Here is a 19,979-nt window from a genome sequence, read left to right on the forward strand (position 1 = left end):
CTGCACAAGGACGGAGCATTCGCTAGGCTCTGTCTTCCGTTGGTCTGTGGTCGCCAGGCACACGCCCTCAAAGGACTTCGTCTGCCTCTGTTCCTGGGCTGTTGAAATTCTATCAGCTGTCAACGCCTCCCTGCGCGTCCTACCCTGCAGCTCTGTTGGCTGTCGACTTTAGAAAAGGTTGTGGTGGTGCTGGTGGTGGGGGGGGGTTGTGTTTGGGGGAGCTCGGGAGGAGGGAGGGGGCATTCAAGGGGTCGCACGAAGAGGCACCTGCTGCCGGTGGCTGGCAGTTGGCTGGCGCCAGCTGCTTTTGCTACACACATGAAAAGCCTGCTGATAGATAATTGACAGCGCAGAGTTCCTGACCTAGCTATTACGTGGTTTTAGAGCGCTTCTTTTCAACGCCGCATGGAGGGCCATTATGGAAATCTACTAGTCAACCAGCATGTTTCACCCAAGGATTGGATGATAAAAATAGATGCAGTAAGGGGGGGAAGTCATGGCTTAGTTCATTGTTTTTTGTGTGTCTGTTTTAAATAGTGTCAACTTTAGACAAAATATGTGTCTGAAAGACAAAATTTGTCTTTTGTCCTAAGTCGGCTAAAAGTTATTTGCAATTAGTGATTTGCCGGATTTAAATTCTTTGTTGTGTGCGTCTTTTTGTGGCGAATCAAATGGATTAGGCTTCAGTTACCCGCAAACCAGGAAATGGACTGGATGGATAGAAAAGCCTGAAGCAACCGTTTTGAGACATCTTCCTTGTTTATGTTTGACTTAATATTTATTCCATGTCCCCTGTTTTCACAGATTCGTGATGTGATGCCATAGCTCTTTGAACACTGGTTCACCATAACCAACGTGGATCCCCTGAACTTTAGAAGGTTCCGTGACCCGTCAGAGCTCCAGTATGGATTTTTTTGACGACCCCAATCTCTTTGGTGGAGGTCTGGAAGGGGTGGACGTCGACGGCTTCCCGTCAGCTCCGTCGTTTGTGGATGAGCTCAATCTCACCGCAGACTTTGAGCCTATCCAAGTGGAGCCTCTTGCTCCCGGGAAAAACCAAGACATGATGCTGCCGGTGTCTTCGACGTCCAGCCACCAAGCCGTGCCTTCGTACAGTCAGCAGATGGGGCACTACATTGGAATTAAAGCACAGAATCCTGTTGGGCAGCCATTTTCCAATCCTGGTGGTACAGGCGGTGTGGCGGCTGAGCAACGGGGCCATTATCACAATGGCCCCGTCAGCCAAGTACCTCAAGCCAATGGGTTGTTCTTCAACAGTAGCAGCCCAATGTGGGGGAATCAGGACCAGAACGGTAACATGTACCATCCTTTGTCCCAGCAGCAGCAACTGTACAACCAGCAAATGCATGTGGGACAGCCACAAAGGCATCATCCGCAACAGCACAGAATGCGTCAACAGCAACAACGGCCGAGTCACCCGCAACAGCTGTTCAACCAGAGCCAGCATCAACACATGAACATGCAGGCCATGCCTTTGCAGCAACGCCCCCATCACGGGTTCCCCTTTCACCAGGGGAGCCAGCCTCAGAGCCAGCAGCAGGTTCACCAGAGTCCACAGCAGCCTCAACACCAGCTAGCTGCGGTGGGAACAAGGTTTCATTCAGCGGTAGTGCCGAATCCAAATGACCACATGCCGGGATCTTGCCTGCAGCAGCAACAGAAGCGCAGCTTCTCTTGCCGATTAGGAATGGCTGAAAACAACCCACCCATGGACTCGTCATCTTTGGTTCACTCACTGCCCACTTACTCTGTGAGTTCTGTCACCACTTACCAACCAGCTCAGTACCCTTCCTACCCCGGAGAGCCAGAAATGGGCTGTCTGAGTCGGCCGTCTATGTCGTCGGTGGCGGCGGCTCGGCCCGCCGCCACTGCTACTCCCCTGGCGGCAGCTCTGCCCGAGCTCCCGGGGGCAGCATGTCAGTTTCCATCCGCATCACTTATGGGTCACCATCATGCTCAGACCTCAGTTAACCAGGCAGAGCAATGTCCTTTTCAAGCTTTACGCTGCCGCGGAGAAACGCAGGGAAACAACAAGTTGTCCGAGATGTTTGGCGAATCAATGAGCTGCTACCCGGGCGTGGCTCACCAGTTGCCCTCTGAGCAACCTCAGCGCCATGGGACCGTCAACGCGAATGGATACCCATCCCTTGGGGACAATCTTTTGGCATCGGAGGCTCAGAATGGAGATTTGGCAGGGTTGGAGCCCCCCGACCTCTTGCCGGACTTTTTGCCCCAGCTGGAGGCCGCGCTCAGCCAACCAGATCAATCCAACGGTTCCTGGGCTGATTCCAACCAGGCGTGGGGGCACGAGCATCGGACACAAACACCTGTTGGACAAAAGGAAGACGAGGTAATACCATTTCTTTGCTACCTAAGCATACATTTGGAAAGTTATTCAGGGTCGTTTTTTATGGTTAGCGGCCAAATATCTCCATACACAGTTGTTTCATGAAATAAAACATACTTGCTCAACACACAATAAGAGCAGAAACAACTTTTAAGTGATACAATATTTCGATATGTTTGGAAGCACGACATAAAAACATCCGTATGATACCAGTTCTTTCCTACACCTTGAACATTACAAATGAAGATGGAAAGAATATTTCTGTCCTTCCCCGGGTGTAATGGACGTCAATCTGACCAGTTGGGTAATGTTTAACTAATTTTGCCCAGATAAAACACACCGATGCCAAGTGGGGAATTGTCTCGCTTTGGGCAGGAGGGTAAGCGAAAGCCCGCTGAAAAGGTCGATTAAGACGATCGTCCGTCCAGCCAGACTTGTCTATCTTCCCTGTACACCGACAGCAGGTCAGGCCTGATTAGGCTAAGAGTGGAGTGTCTTCAGGACTTAGCTGTAAGCATACTTAGGGCTATATCAAGATGTGGGTCAGGGCAAGCCAGGAGCGCACTCGAGTGGAGTGTGGGGGAAGGTTGCACGCTGTTGCGGTAGCTGCCACAGTGGCCGCAAGTGCTGGCGCACGCATGAGCGAGGCGAGGCTGTCGGAGGAAGAAGAGGGGGGGAAGAAGAAAAAAAAAGTGTGGCTGAACGAGACCACTCCGGGGAGGGGGAAGGGGGAGATGAGGAGAGCAGTGGAAAAAGACGGACAGCTTAGGAAAGAAAGGGAGGGAATCAGACAGCAAGGAAGAGCACAAGTGGGAGAAAATAAATGGCGGGTGGGTGTGGGGAGATGCCGGGGGATTGCCTGAGCTGGCTGTAACAGGCTTCAGGCAGATCCCAGATCTTGACTTGGCGAGTTATCGAGCAGCATCCCTGCAGACTCTGGCTAGTGAGTGACACATGTCGAGAGGCATAATCAGACCAACTCTGAGCATGATCATGTGAATTCTGACACAGTGGTGCACCCTAACCCTAACCCTAACCCTAACCCTAACCCTAACCCTAACCCTAACCCTAACCCTTTTACTTTACCTCGCTTTGAATCTCGCAACTGTAATGTCCGAGGTTGATTTCTGGTTGGACTCAATACCCGAGTAAACGTCTTTAAACCCAGAAAAACAGGTGAGTCGTGATTGGCCATATGTCACATAGTGCCAGGTGCCGACACCGAGCAAAACTTACAAGCGCCCTTTATGATGTAATTATGGTGGCAGGCGCATGTTGCGCTTGTCATCATGGAAATAACTTTGACGGCGGTCGAAATGTACAGAGACCGGGCTAACGTTATCTTTCTAAGGTGCATCAACACGAATCTCACTGATTTCCGCTACGTTTATTTCACCTCGTCTCGTTTCTGATTCGGCTTCATACGGTGTAGAGCGATGATCGTGTTACGACAATTACTCGTCACAATGCTCACCTTGCGCGCTTTCACCGACTTCCCGCACCGTCGACCGAATAGCTTCGCTTTCTTCTCTGGCTTGATGCTCATCTTGAGAATTGTCACATGATCGAACCCAGAAAAACAGGTGAGTGGTGATTGGTCGTCACCTTAGCCTGAAGGTGCTGTGATGTCATTTTCAGTGCACATTCCTCTTTAAAATGGCAGATTGGAAAACGAGATGGCAAAAACACATGTTTACCAATTTGTTGACTTGAAGGTCTTTTGAATTTCTCCAAATCACCGGATTATGGCTGTCACTTGAAAGTGGCTCTGGATCTCCTCCCAGCCTTTCCTATATTGTCAGACAGTCGATGCGGGGGTGGGACAGGAGTGTGGAATAGCTTCCTCACAGGCACGTTCTAGTCATAAATGGGCAGGTAACAAATTGACTTCATTGTTTAATTTCACACTTGACGGGTGAGGAAGCACTCCAGAGACCTAAGAACACTTTGTACAAAAGCTGTTAAAAGTCACTTTTTAGCCGCTATGTCTCCTCTATGGTCATGTTTGCATTGACTCTGCTAAAACTATGTGGCCACAGACCGGATATGACTGCACGCAAGGTCTGTGTAATGGTCTCAGAACACCGTGTGAGGTCAACACAAGGCATTTGCTTCAATTTTGGGCCAGAACGCATCTTGGAGTTGATGGCAATCTGTGGTCTTTGCCGCGTGTCCAAGTGCGACCTCTTTTCAAGCACAACTGGCCGACGCCGGCGTCTTTGTCCTTTATCGAGACCCTTTTGACTGGACCCTTTGTCCGGCCCCCGTGTCGACGCTCGGCGGCTGACTGTGCTAAACGTGTGCAGTGATTTGTGAAGAGCCTGCTGATGGTGGCGTGTTTGCTGAGCAGGCGAGGCATCAGGGGGGTGTCGGGCAGGGGGTAGCGGCCCATTCTCCACTCCCCCGCAGTGAATCTGCCTAATTAGGATTGATCACCAAATGCTGCAACAGTCAGCTTGCAGGTGTGATGAGCCTTTCGGGTTCAAGACGGTCATCGTCCTGGGGGCTGAGTTAAAAACAAGAGATGGACAAATGGGAAGGTGTTTTTTCAACCTGCTTATGACCTTTGAGACGATTCATTTCATCCAGAGTCCAAATTCAGAAATCCTTTTTATCAAACCTAAAGGCACTGATATTTGCCATAAAATTTCATATACAAGTCTAATTAAACACCAATGACAAATGAGCAGTGGTCATAAACCTCAGACATCGTATTAACTGTTCCTCACAAGTCTAACGTGGAATCAATCTGACAGATGCAAAACAGTCATCACAAGTGACAAGCCGATGGAACGTAGCCAGTCTTTTTATTGATGACATAGCTGTCATTGCACGGTGATGTCATGATTTTTAGGCAGTCACTGGGGATCCTCAGGATGACGAGACCATTCCGAAAGACTCTTACGGTAAGAGTTGTGTAAATCCTTGCCGGTTCTTCCGCTTAGTCTTCGCCACGGTATTGTTTGAATTTACATGCGAAAAATGATAAACAAGCACACAAGCTTGGCTGTGAACAGGAAATTGGACACAAGAGAGAAACTGTGACTTAAGTCTCAATCTTATTCCACTGTTATCAATCAGGATCAAACTGTGCTGGTGCCTGGTTAACTGGATGCCGCCACTTGTCCTCCCCCACCTCGCCGTGCCTGTGGGTGACTGAGGCCAAGCTCGTGCGCTCCCGTCTGCGTCACGCTCGCTTCGCCGCCTGCTGACCTCACGAGGTTTATATAACTGGCAGGCAACGAACGATCGGCGCGGACGAGCTCGGGTGGTGGCGGGGGGGTTCACGATTGGCCCTGAAAGGCGACACCCAGCGCCGGCTTAATGCGACACGACGTGCAGATTTTACACGCAGCTGCCGCGCGGCCCTGTGGAAACCTGCTGCTTGTGTGAACGCCCGCCTCTCTTCCGCGCTTGCTAAATCTTCCCCTCCCTCGCCGTGTCAAGTTGTCTGCCTGTTTGCACTCGGCCCATCGGCTCCTCTGCTGGGAGGCCCGACAGATAAGAAAGGGCGGGCGGCAGGGGGGAGGGGGATAAGCGAGGGTCAGCGGTAAACAGGATGTTAGGCGGTTGAAGCGGAAGAGGCGGGGCTATCTAGGGAAAAAAATGGGAGGGAGGAGTGAGGCTGAATTTGACAAGAGTGTGCCGAGCATGTGGGAAGACTCAGCTACTGTACCGTAGGTCTGAATTTCAACTTTTCACCTTTCGTCTTGTCCGTCCTTTTGCCGTCGCGTGTATTCCGCGAGACGTAAAGGCCAGCGAGGGTTTATTTTGGGCTGAAGTTAAGGCAGCCCGGCACAAATATGGAGTGCCGCCGGCGCGTGTGGTTGGAATGCAAGCATTGTGACGCCAGGCGACTGAACTTAGTTTGACCTGCCGTTTGGCAGAGACAAAATACTTTCTCGCCCTGGGCATCCAAACATGAGGAAAGACCCTTGAACATGATGCAAAGTGTTATCTTGGGGAAAAAGTGGCTATCGGCAGTGAATAGCTGCACTGTGCCCTTGTGTTTACAACAGAAGCCTTTTTCCAATCAGGCACTATATCCCACATGGTCCACGGATCACATGTTCCACAATCTAGACTTGCCCAAGTGCGCAAGTTCTTTTTTGTTTGAAGGAATGCAGACGTAAAATAGAATTGTACCAAAGATGTCTTTAACGTTGGAATTATATTTTCAAGAAATATTTCTATGCACAACACTTTCAGAGCATAAATATAAACCAAACGACAATCAGGACCTAATTTCTTCAAAAGCCATTATTTTTAATGTCATCACGAATGTTACGCTTCCCTGATTTGATGGTTGTTACCTTTTCTTTTGAGCTGCTCGGGGCTGGGAATTTTTTCAAACAACTCAGATAAGTCGACTGGAGAAACAGGTTGACACATAATTTCTGTTATGAAGCTACGCTAGTGTCACATGGGTGACTAAGGTAGAATTTTCCACTGGCATTTCCTTTCTTTGAGTATACCCAACCGTGTTCTGTATTCAAACTCCCCATAAATGTTTGTCTGTTTTTTTTTGTTTTTTTTAAACATTGGTGACTTGATTGTTGTCATTCTGGAAGCAGGGGCGGGTAAGACATCTGGATTCCATTACGTGTCTTCTGTATCCCGCCACCAGCTTGTTGTGACTTTGATGCAAATTATTGGCAAATGTGACTATTCAGATAATGGATGACTGTTTTGTCTTTGCTTCAATTACTTGTATGGCCTAGATCCAGCCACTTCTAAATGTGAAATAATAAATGTTACTATGATAAATTAACCAAGAGATTCATTGTGAGAGGCAGCTGACCAGCTTAATAGCTTTCTCATTTCTGTGTTGATCGTTGAGTAATTTAAAACAGCCGAAACATTGTATTGTATTTATCACAACTGACTGCCAGCATGTAAACACTGGCTATATCTATTAATATTCTATTTGATCAGATCTCAGAATATTGTCTATTTTGACCATAAAAGGACCTATCACAACTCTGATACAGTTTTGTGACGACAACCAAAAGCAGAAAATTGCCAGGTTGGCAAGTTTCTTTGAAAGTTTGCAAGGTGTGCCATGTGCCAGGGAATAAACGTTACCGGCTCCACAGGACACAAGTTTGAATATTGGCAGAGCTATAGATACAAGTACGGAAGTATTTCCAAATTCCAATTCGTCATGTTGTAGGCTTCGGATTTAACATCTTTGACTGAATTGTCAAAATATGAAATTCCAGATAAATTGTTCTGGATGTGATTTTCTATAAATTGGTAGCGCTGAGTCTTGGATTTGCGAGCCTTCCTCTAATTTAATGATTATGATGAGAAGCATTTAATTGCCTCAAAGTGTTTCTCCCGCTTTAGTTAGGGGGCTTTACTGACCGTGAAACAGGCCTTCATTTAGAGTGATAAAGTTTAATAAACGATCCAGAATGGGTCCCACTGTTCTGTATAATTTGCACAGTTTATGGTCATCGGCAGTCTTGCTAGCAAATCCCCGAAATGACAGACCTTTAATCTTGTTGACTGAAGACCTCCCCATAGCTGACACTTTACGACGCAGGGACAGTTGCCCTAATTAGAACCTCTACTTGATATTTAAGTCAAGTCACGGCTGTTTGAGAAAATAGTAAGTAGAACTGAATAGACGGTCAGATGTGTTTAACTTGACCATAACATTGAACAGTTCCAACCTTTTCTATTGAAACTGAAAATTTCCAGAAGATCAGAGCTCACATTTGTTCTAAAATAATTTATGTATAGGCTGTAAAGTAGGCGTAAAAACCGAACAGGCCAAGCGGTATTGAACATAGAAGAATGGGCGTATGTCAACTTCTTCATCTTCCAGCCTCTCAAAATGGCTGGTGGGTAGTCGGGCATTATGTAAATTTGCCGCACAGAGAGGTTTATTGTGGTTGGGGCGAGCAGCATCTGCACAAACTGGCACTGTACAATTCCAGCTTTGGCAGGCGGCCATCGGCCCGGTGTTCCAACTGAGCCCGTTTCATGTGATTTTGCGGAGAGCATGCGCTGCGAGCGTGCACTCTTGGTGCTTCGCCCGTGCCGTGATTCCATCTGGGCGGTCACGGCGCAGTAGGCCAGATAGCGCAGGGGGTCCGGTGCAGTGATAATGCACTGATGAGCTTTTCAGCATCTTCTCCAGAGGGGGGCCGGGGTAAGCCTCAGCTGCTATATTGCACCTCGCGACTTAGGGTAAAGGATCGTTAATGTGTGCGATTGTGTTTAATTAGCCGAGGAAGGCATGCTGGGCATCTTGTTGACTTGAATTTATATTCTGAATTTCAAGTGTCAACATCTCGAGAAAGTGTCCTGTACAGCGTGATGTGACCTGCTCGAAGTCAGTCGCTAAGGTTATTACTCGAAATAGATATCAAATCATCTTAGATATCAAATCTAAGATGCTTGAGGCGCCATCAGTCGTGAAATGTGTAATTCTACACCAATCATTGAGTGGAAATCGAATGAGAGAACTCTATCCAGAAGTTAACTCTAAAAACCTGGAGCAAATTTTAATTTGTCACAGCTGTAGACCACCGCACAAGCTGAATCTAGAGGAGCTATGATACGGTTCGATACCTACCTGGCTTTTTTTGGAAATGGACCTTGAGCGTAAAAATATTGCCCAGCCATGCCGTAGTCGCTCATTTTCAGCCCCTTTTCTTTTTTTAAATGAAGAGAGAAGAAGGCGAGGGATGAAGTGTCAAGAGATTATCACCTGTAGCTGTGTAACCACCCACTCGCCCGTTCTTCCTCTGAAAGCGCACAGTCCCCTTCCCCTTTCTGTGCCGCTTCCCCCGCCCCTCCTCTCCCTTCATCCTGCGTTTGAAGTTAGCCGCTCCCCCTCGAGTATAAAGCACCCGGGCCTGTTTGCAGAGTAACCCTTGACTCGCTGCACAGCCTGGAAACCATGTGACTGCTGAAGCACCGTTGTTGACATTTGCAACACACGTTGGCAATGGCGGCTGTCTTTTTTTGTATGTCCATCAATAAGCTTGTTTGCTGATTTTTTTTTTTGTATGTCTTTACTTTGAACAGGGACCTACCTATTTTGCTAGCTATCCTGTGCTATTAGCTGTAAAACCTGCCTATTTGCTGTTTCTGTGCTCTTTTTGATATGTCCTAAAATGCCACAAGATGGCAGCAAAGTTATCTTAGAACTCAGATGTTGATGATCTTGTCCGGTACTTTGGACTTGGACTCTGGTGCTTTCTGTCCCTTTCCCAGAACGATAGTGGGCACTCGCTTTCGCACTTGTTGCACTCTTGATGCGTGCAATTGCCACTGACCCTCGAACATCAGCCAGGTGTTATCAAATGATGCATTTGTGCCACCCCGTTTCAAAGTCCAAACTCCAAAGCACAGACTGGCAGGTGAATCGGATGCCCGTTGTTGCTCTCGTTGTCTTTTTATCGTCTGGATTATTGTCTGTCCATAGAATGCTGACTTCCTGTTTGAAAGTGTACACGTATTTTGGAGTAACTGGCCCTTGGAGTGTAAAATAAGACAATGTTCAAGTTAGTCAACTTTTATTTAATTTTCCAACATTCATCAAACACCAACATTATTCAAACGCGACTCCCGCTCTGGGTAATATTTGAATGTCTGTTTGGTTCCTGTTTACCAAGCCCATTTACCTTTCATGTGACTTACATTAATATGAAATCTTTAGTTCCTAATGGAGATTTGAAACCTCACTATCTGTTGCTGGCCTAGGCCGGGTCTCTCTCAACTAACTGTACCTGGCTCTGGGCCCGCCATGTGTCTTTCCTGGTGCCATGTGCCAGCTGTTGCACATGTCCGCCTGCGTTGAAGTGGGGGGGGGGTTGTTGTCGTGGTAAGGCCAGTCGCGCCTTCAGACCACCGGAAGAGCTTGCGCCTCTCTTGGATGGTAGCCAACGAGTCCCAGGATATTTTTCTAAAATTACATTTTCTAACATTAAATAAATCATCACATCAATGACTGTAACCTACAAAAAAAAAGGGGACAAAAGGGTTATCCCGTACTCTGAGGGTTAATTTGTGAAAGTTAATATAATAACTGCTAGCACCATCTGCTGGCCTACTTCCTTTACAAAGAGAGAGAGAGAGCAAGAGAGAGAGGGGGGGGAGCAACTGAGAGAGCGAGCGAGAGAGAGAGAGAAAAAAACGAGACTGGGTTTTAACGACATCTCTAATATTCATGCTGATGCATTTTGCTGCTTTGTGCTTTCATTTTCCTGCTGGAGATCGCCGCGTTCGCGCCGCAGTTGACTGGGAAACGGACCAAAAAAGAACCCAAGCCTTTTTGATAGGAGTTGACCTACCTTATCCTGGGACAACGAGGAGAAGAAGGAGAGGAGAAATCAATGACCCGGCAGTAGAGGAACTGAGAGAGCGAAGGGGCAGCCGGTGCTTCTTGGACTGCCACGCACCTCCTCTGCCTCTGCTCCCTCATCACCCCGTGAAGAGACAAACGTGGGTGAGGGAGGGAGTAAAGAGGGAGAGAGAGAGACAGAGAGAGAGAGGGGGGGTGAGAGAGCTCCCATGCACTCCTCTTGAGCCCTGCCCGCTGGGGGAGGAGGAGGAGGAGACAAGCCACTCCGGCGTTCACGCACTGCCTGAGGAAGAAGACGAGTGGACCGCCGCTGCCGGAGGAGGAGGTGGTGGAGGAGGGGAGGCAAAGCAGTGGGGAGGGGGAAGGGGAAGGGGGGGGATACACACTCACCACTCCAGGAAGGAGGCTGTGGAAAAGTGTATTTATTCCGGAGAAGGAGCGTCGGCGAGAAAACCCGGCGAAAGGGCAACCAGGCTTTTGTTAGCCGGTCACACGGAGAAGGAGAGCGAGAGAGAGAGAGGGAGGGAGTGAGTTTGTAGGGGGAGGTAAAGAGGAAGAAAAAAATGTCTACAGTGAAGAGGCCAAGAGGAAGGGTAAGTGAGCTCCGGGAGGGAGGGGTTGGTGCGAAGGGAGGGGAGGAGCCGGCAGGAACTGAACAACCTACTCGACTCATGCTGCACTGCCGCCATCTTGAACTCATTGCTGCTTTTTTTTCCCCTCTTCCCCTTCCTCACCCTCCCTTCCCTCTCCCTGCCATACTCACATGCTTTGCTTATATAGAGCCGTCGATGATACATTTTTCTCTACCGCGCCCTGCCCCCTTCGTTGCTCTCCTAAACGCCTTTCTCGTTTAATTCACGTGTTTGTTTGGGCTCGTCACTCACTCGCTCCCAGATCAGAGCGTGGCTCTCTACCTGTTTACGTTTCCATGAGGTAATATTCCTCCAAAGCACAGTACCTGAAGCTGGTATTGTCAGTTATTTATTGCCGTGTGTTACAAAGCAGCAACGTTCTGCCTTTACACATAGGCTAGCTTGTTTTTATATCTCACTCCTCCCCTTGCCTTTCACGCTGCGTGTGCTCTCATGTTCCTCCACTCCTAGTCATTACTTTCAACCCTTCCCCCATTTATCCATTCAATGAGAACATTCCAGCGTGATCCGGTAAAATTTCGACCTAATGGTCTCGGCGGCGTGGCGCACGTGACTGCTCATAATGCGGCCTTTGTGTGCCCTTGTTTTTGTTGGCTTGCCTCCAATGCACGTCGGTACACATGTTGCTGGTAAACTTGTAGCAAGGGGGTAGTTTTCACAACAACCTAGTTAAACAAGACGTTTCACGTACCGACCTGGAAAAATGACGGGTTACGAGGGAGTGTTCCTACACCGGTGATATAAACCAAATTTGTCATGATAGAATTGCAGTGTTTTGAATGGAAAACATTTCTGGGCCTTAAATATAAGGTTCCTTCTTCTGCCGTGTTCTTTTCACGATCTGTTATCGTCTGCATGTGTAAGGAAAAACCTGTCTTTACGATTCAGGTAATAAAGTGATTGTAAAGTTAACATAACAGGTTTTTCCAAAATGCTGACATTTGTTGGAATCAACTTGAGTACTATCTGCTACTCGGGCAACCCCTTCTCTGTTTGGTTGACAAGTTTCCGTTAAAAATACCCACCGAATTCTGAGTTTGGCTTCCCCGAGTCTCCGAAATAGCCATAACCTTTCAGATGACGTCTATGGAACATTATTCTTGAGAAAAGTAGTGGGGGTGTTGGAATAGATCATGCACCGCCTTATTCATAACTTTTTTTTTTTTGTTGATTATTTGTTCTAGACTATTTTAGACTTTTAACTGCCCATTCCATGTGTTTTGGAAAAAATACACAAAGGCGGTCAGTAGGGTAGTTTATATGCCTCATGACCACATCGTCCAGATTCAAATCCCCTTCGGCATATCTCTAAGTGGCGTCTGCATGTTCTTCCTGTGGTAATGTGGCTTCTTCCAACATTCCAAAAACACGCATGTGATGTTCATTTCATTCTGCCCATCAGTGTAAATGTGAGTGTTAATGATCGATGTGTCATTGGCCACTGATCTTGCCCAGATTTAGCAACGATGGATGTGGTTCCTTGGTGGTTACTGCAATAAGGACATCCGGTAAAAAAATTGGATGGACATCCCCTAAATTTGTTTTTAGTTTGCAATGTGGATGGGAATGATAACAAAGAAGTCAGACTTGTCGGCTTTCAGTGTAAATTGGCGCTTGTCCATTTGTGGATCTCTGAGAGTCAAAGCCCACGTCACGAGGCCTCATTGCAGTCATGCTATCATTTACATATGATCATGTATCAGCCCGGCCTGGATTATTTACGACCTCGAGGCTCGAAGCTACACCGAGACGGTGTTTACCTTTTATTCCCGGTGTGACTTCATTTCAGCGGACTTTTCACATGGCATACATTTTCAAGGTTACTTTCTTCCTGTTCTAGATTAATTGGAAAAAATTGTGTCTTTTTTTTAAGACGAAGGTTTTCTAGGGACCATCTGAACAAAGAATATAATTTTTTTTTTTAGGTGTTTGTTTATTTAATTGAATGATGGACTACAACTGTTCAACTCAAGATAATCACTTTGATAACATCCCTTCTAGCAAATTATACTTTTTCTGTACTGCTAAAATGGCCAAAATGGAATGATTACTTACAACCATCAAATATTTGCTGGTACTTGGTATTTAAAAATCCGCTTTTGGTTAAAACCCTGAAAGCTAGGCGTTGGTCCACATACCTGTTCTTTTGCAAAGTGACACCACCTATGTGAAGCCGTCTCAATAATTTACATCAATCCTAGAGGGGGAAAACCCCATTAGGCAGGTCTCCCTCCAGAAATGACACTTTCGACTATATTCTTGAATCCATTCAGATGTGCCAGAATCCAAAAATCTCCCAAATTGTATTCCTCTAGAATGGAGTCAACAACTTCGGCTTATTTCTTCTTATTTCTTTTTCCATAGCCTCGAAAGAACACCAATGGTCCCGCGAGCCATGTCCGGGCGCTAAGTCCTGTGATGAAGAGCAGCTCGTCGTCGTCATCCTCTTCATCATCGTCGTCGTCGTCATCTTCATCATCGTCCTCATCCTCGTCTAGCTCTCCCTCGGAGAAGAGGACGCCGCGGCGGACACACCTCCAAACAGAAGTGGTGCCCTTGGACAAGCAGGAAAAGGCCAATCGGATCATATCGGAGGCCATAGCTAAAGCCCGCCAGCGCGGCGAGAAGAACATCCCAAGGATCATGAGCCCAGAGAGCTTCCCCAGCTCGTCGTCCCAGCACAAGAGCCACCAGGAGCATAAAGGAAATGGCAAAACGCGGTCCAAATTTAAAGCCTCCAGAAAGGCCTCCATCGTCCCTTCCTCCGTATCCAAACAGAAGCCCAAAATAGGGTACGTGCTTCTCTTCTTTTACTCCTTTGACCATCATAACATAAACAGAGTCACGTCACTAATCCCTGATGTAAAAATGATTTCATGCTCTGGTTTCTGAATGAAAATGTTGCGTGAAAAATGTACACAATGTACTCTGCATGTCAAAAGTGTCCCCCTGCCATCTTGGCGGTCGGATTTACACGTCAACTCTGCTACGCTTCTTTTCCACTGGATTATTGTTGAGACAATATCAAATGCCTCTCTGCTTGATTTATATATAGTGTGGTGTGACAGTTTTAGCCTGTAATGAGTGTGAAAGGCACCGTACAGAACAGAACAACCTTATATCTGGACTTTTACGAGACTGTATATGAAGCTACCCTATAATCATGATATCTGCAGCATACGGAGATTTACATTTGCTTTGGTGAGTTTACGGTTGCTCAAAGTTCAGACTTTTACAGCGTGCCGTGACAATAAACCAGGCACGAGCCGTCTGGAAAGGGCACAGGTGCAAACAAAAGCTGCATTCACAAGTGACGCTGGTTTGTCGTGTATACAAGCGAGTGAAATTTGCCATCCCCATCTCCCTGCTGTACTGTTTGAGTGGGCCTGAATAGTTCCAGGCCGCACCCCGCGCATTTCCATTGGCAGCGCAGATGTGAAGTCTGAATCTGCTCATGAATGAATGAGTGAATGTGGTAGTGTTGTTGAATTTTCTCCTAGCGAGCACATTTATGTCACCCGTGTTCATTAGTCGAAGCGGGAATGCACCGCGAGCGAGACTGTCCCTTTTATCTCGGCCACTTTCGTGCTAATTTGGCGGCACCGCTTAAGCCACCTTTTCCTCAAATTTTTCAACGAAAGCACCGTTTGATCATTTATCTTTAAGGCAAAATATTGCTCGATGAGATAGCTTCAGCGCCTTCCCTCCACAAGCACCCCTGCGCCGGAGTCGACCAACGGACCGTTTAATCAAATGCATTCCCAATTGGTCTAATTTCTGTCTTTCAAAAGGTAGCACCGATAAGCGTCCTTGTTGCGGGGTAATGAGCTGCATAACCCATTTTTTAGTCAGCGTAACCATGCATGGCCTACATTAGGAAAGAGCACACAGCCTGCGAATGGAGTTTTCTGTTTCAGGGCCGCCTTGTGTAAGAGTCATTATGACATCATGCGATTGTACCCATTTTTTTTTCGTTGTTTCAAAACATATAGAAAATGACACCCTTATGTTGTGGTGAATTAAGCCATAGTAATGCTCTCGCCGTAGCCTACGCAACTTGTGAGTGCCTCTCGCTGTGAGCCGATGGCAAGTTCAGATGTACGAGCTACTGGTGGGTGTATGTGAAATGTTGCATCGAAGGCGCATAGACTCAGCGTTGGCGATTTGTCACAGGCGCAAATGACATAAATTGCTTATCGTGTCACCGCTTAAAATCAGCACAATAGACAGCAAGCTACATTTTGTTGTTGTTTGATTTGAGAGTAGACTTTAAATGATTGAAGTAATCCCGTTTGAGTGGTTCTGTTACGTTCGGTTTGCCACAGTTGGGAAACGCTGCTGGAAATAGTCAACAGGACATACACGCGCTTTCAAAGATTATTATGGTTTAAATTAATTTGGAAAAGTATTGAATGGAAGGTCATTGTAGTCACGTTTGTAAAAAAAACTCTTTTTGGTCACAGGGAATTCATGTTGGGATAAGAAAAAGTGAGGCGGATCATTTGTAGCGAGCGTAACGTATCTAGCTAGCGTGAGTGCCACGGGACAAGCACATTTTGAAATGTTCTCTGGAAAAGGTCATGGTCTTGTTGTCGTTGCGTCACCGCTGACGTCCCGAAGCTATGATTGGAACAGTGGACAATCTAAACCTAGCCGCTACCGCTCAATGTGCTTGCGCTAATGAAGACAGCCTGCAAGGATGATGACAAGTAGCCCTGGAGGAGAGTCCTGCTCATTGGTACGCACCATCCAGGCTCTCCCCATCAAATATTAAAGCATTTCAGCAGAGGGTGTGCTCTAGCCGCTCCTCCACTCTCCATTCTCCGGAAGCTCCCAATGCGCTCTTCATAATATTCCAAAGATGAGAATAGAGTTTCATATTTACTTGTCGCCGCAATCTTAAGAGTCCATGTAGATGGCATGCTACCGTCGTGATATTTGTTTACAAACATCAGTTTTGTTACAATGTTAGCAAGACATCGTGATGTCGGCCGTTGTTTTTGCAGCTCTTTGCAAAAGACGTTTGAGAAACTTAAAGTAGATTTGTGGCAGCGAGACAGACTACAACCAAGCACATTTTAGATTTGTGTGCCACCAACTAAAATAAGTGAAGTCCCTCCTCGCATAACACACGACAGCACAACACTAGTTAAATAAATAATTTGTAGTTAAATAAATAATCCATCGCAACCCCCTTAATGATGTGAAAATTGGTTTCTACAAAGATTCATTATTTGGATTAAATTAATCGTCCAGCTCTAGTAGCAGGTTTCCCTGTTTTTATTTTCATTTTAAGTGAGTTGCCTTTTACCGACAAGGTAATTCTATTGAGCTTTTTGTTTCCTTTCTTTGGAAAATGTGAACAGAACTGATCTTAAAACCACAGGGCGTACGTACTCAAGTGTGATTTTAAGTTAACATTCCATTAAAAAGAAGACAACAAAAAACACACTCTAACCTATAAACTCTGATTGAAGATATTTATTTATTTTTTGTCGGCTGAAAGGAAGTAAATTCTCTTGGTTTTTAATGCTTGTGACTTCTTGTTTGAGTTCAACAAAAACCAATTCAGTCGCTCCTGTCTGTCAGTATTTACCTCTGACACTCATCCATTAGTCAAGCAAAGCTTGCTGTTTTTTTATTGAAGGCTTGAGCGATTTCAGATCTCTGCAGGCTGGAACTTGATTTTCCATGCGGGCTACCTGCTGTAAAATAACTGCGTATAATTATCAGATGAGAGCATTGCGCCCTCGCCCCCTCCCTTTTTTATTTTTCTTTCTTGATTATAAATATGCTTCTTCCATCATGCTCGGAGCAGTTGAATTGTTTCCTGTGTGCCGGCCTGTTTCCTAAATATGCTGATGCTTCAAAGAGCTCAGAGTTGTAGGGAAAAAAAATACAACACAAAATGGTGCATGGGAGATCATTTACGTGAAAGAAAATTGAGGTTTTCCGCCGCATACTATCGCACGGTATTGCTGCCATACAATTCTGTCTTTACTCTGGTATTATAATTTTTTTTTTTTAATGACGTCATTCCTTTATATTAATCTTTTGCAGGGTGTGCTAAGCGTGTTGTATTGTTGCATAAAACATGCATGTTGGTGTATGTGCATCGAAGCGAGTGCAGTATCCATTTTTTTCATCTGGAAGGTTAAAAAAAAAAAATCCAAATTAGGTGACCGATTACTTTCTGTCCCCAAGAAAAATTCCTCCTGAATATAGAAAATACTGATGGAATTTTGGTCCATAAGCAACTTGGAAAACTGGTTTTGGGTCACATGACATTTGAGAAACGTTTCTATTGGCCGGTTGTAAAAGCAAGCTGGTTGCCACCACCTTGTGTGCGTCATGAAATCGGAGCTTGTCACATAAACATATTTCTGCACTTCTCTCCCTGCCAAATGAACAGCACTTCTGCTTGAAATGTCATTTTTATTTTATTTCATGCTAAATATACACTTTAAAGGATCTCGTCACTTTGATGCAGCTATCATTTTATTTATTCATTCATTAAAGAGAAAAGTGCTGCTACGTACTTTTTGAGGCAATTGTCTAGTTTTTAGGATGAACGCATCTTGGTGAGCTTACGAAAACAAATACTCTCCACACACTCCTTTGAGTAATGTAGTTGTTTGCATTTCAGCGAGGAGGACGAGGGACCTTTAAAGGAAGTAAATGAGCGGCTAAAAGAATGTGCAAACTAAAGAATCAATCTACCGTGTCAAAATGGACCGGAGTGAGAATACAGGTTGCCAGGAAGAAAGGGCACGAAGAGAGTTGTAAACTAAAATGTTGTCAGAAGAGTCACAGTTGAGATACAGGTAAGAAGACGCGGAAGATGAGCGAGGAGCCGATTATCTGATGCAAAGATTTATGATAAAAAATGTCATCTGAAAATTCGATAATCAATCAAGTACAAATCGAATTAAGTACAGAAACAATTTACTTTGCATCACTTCCATGTGTTTCTTCAGTCTTTTGATGAGCCTGATTCTCTGCAACCTTTGTGGGTGTCACAGGCCAGTAGACTTTGCGTCACCCTGACTTGGCACATTTCTCAACGCTCGGTGTCAAGGGCCCACAAACGAGCACGCGCCGGCTGGTCAGTGTTGTCTTTTGCACAGGAAGTGATGTCACCGGCTGGGCTGAAAAGCCCCGACTATCGAGGGCACGTTGCTTGGCAACCATAATGTGTCATTGTCAGAGGGTTTGTGAAACGTTATATCATGAGCATGGGAAGGGGAGGGGCCGAAGGAAAGAGGAGGCAGCTCTTTATAGCACTGCACCGTGGCAGGAGAAGGCTTATTTTTTTTTCCATAACCAGACAATCCAGTGACAATATTCTAGAGCCACCATATTGGGAGTGATTCCCACAACCTTGGCTTGCAAAAGGGACACAGCAAAACGTGATAACAAATTAGCTATGTCAACCCCCTCCATCCATACAAACAGAAGCACATCAAACAACAAAAAGAACAGGCAGGTTCACATTTCCTCCTCTGTTGGTCTTTTGTTCGAGTTGACGTGTGGCAACACGGTGCAATTAACCCCCACCATCCACCCCCACCATGCACACATGCGCACAAGCGGGGCTGAAATATTCGCCATTGTCTCGGCCTTTTTTATATAAGGTACTTTCCAGCCTTTTTTTTTATGTCAAGGTACCATTGTAAAAAAATAAATCGGGATATGGCACACCACTAAGCAGAATCGTCACAAGAAGTCTACTGACAGAAATAATGATGATTTTGTTTTAACAAAGCTATTTGGTTTTTATATTTGGTTGTATGAGTTGCAATATGTGGAAACAGGTGAATTTGACTTTTTGGGAAGTACGGCACTTTATTGCACCTTTGACACTGCCTGCAAAATAACCTCATTTCTTCCCACTTTTCTTTGCCAATAACCTGTTATTTTTCTCCCTTGAGCGGTTGTGTGAAGGCTGTTACATTTTTCCGAAAAAGGAAAAAGCGGTACTTAACTGAAGTGTGTTTTTTTTGACAAATACAAAGCTTGCGGAGGATCTGATTGTGAAAACAGTCTTTTAAATCTCGAGAGCTAGAGAATAGCTTGCCACTTAACGGATATAGCAATGAAGACATGGAAGGTCTTTTTTCTCATTACGGTTGTTGTTTTTCTTCCCTTAGGAAAATTGTCATCAAGATTGGAAAGAAGAAAAAGCGAAAGCCCGAGTCTTCTGAAGAGGAGTTGGATGATGACCCCCCGCCTCGACACACTTCCAGAGACTCGGTAAGAACTGGGATTATGATGAAAAGCATTGCAGATGGGGCTATTTTTTGTATAACCTGGTCTACTTTTAGTTTACGTACACTTGATTCCCCCTTCTGTGACTTTGAGTGGGGTTATAGACTGAAAACAAATTTTTGTTTTGTAATATTTTGGATTCTAGCTATGCAAAAACAGAAATGTGGAAACCGTGCAAGTGTTTCTGTCTTAGTCTTAGAGATCTGAAAAAACAGGACGACATGACGGTTTCAAAATGCCCTGTCTTGGTCATTGTTAGCCTCTTTTTTTTTTTTTTTTTTTTAAGCCTGTTGTATTTAGTTCCCTTTTCAGTTAATGTTACAAGAGTAGTTCCACATAAAGAACACAAGTGACTGAATTAATTTTCCAA

At 45.7% G+C, this 19,979-nt stretch overlaps 1 protein-coding gene across 9 annotated transcripts in view; it reads left to right on the forward strand.

Annotated features, from left to right (window-relative positions):
• The window catches only part of chd9 (chromodomain helicase DNA binding protein 9), a 43,948-nt gene that overhangs the window by 2,449 nt on the left and 21,520 nt on the right, over positions 1–19,979 (forward strand). For 6 of the 9 annotated variants that reach the window (XM_085908692.1, XM_085908694.1, XM_085908697.1 and 3 more), the window contains exons 2-4: positions 805–2,371; positions 13,706–14,133; positions 19,492–19,594. In XM_085908692.1, coding sequence (XP_085764818.1) covers positions 905–2,371; positions 13,706–14,133; positions 19,492–19,594 — 1,998 coding nt within the window. In that variant the 5' untranslated portion in view covers positions 805–904. Of the gene's footprint in view, positions 1–804; positions 2,372–5,440; positions 6,050–11,026; positions 11,282–13,705; positions 14,134–19,491; positions 19,595–19,979 lie in introns of those variants that run through there. The other 3 variants (XM_085908700.1, XM_085908701.1, XM_085908699.1) reach the window with 3 other exon arrangements.

The sequence above is a fragment of the Syngnathus leptorhynchus genome, chromosome 3, assembly GCF_054491065.1.
Source record: "Syngnathus leptorhynchus isolate UIUO chromosome 3, UIUO_Slep, whole genome shotgun sequence".
Taxonomy (NCBI): domain Eukaryota; kingdom Metazoa; phylum Chordata; class Actinopteri; order Syngnathiformes; family Syngnathidae; genus Syngnathus; species Syngnathus leptorhynchus.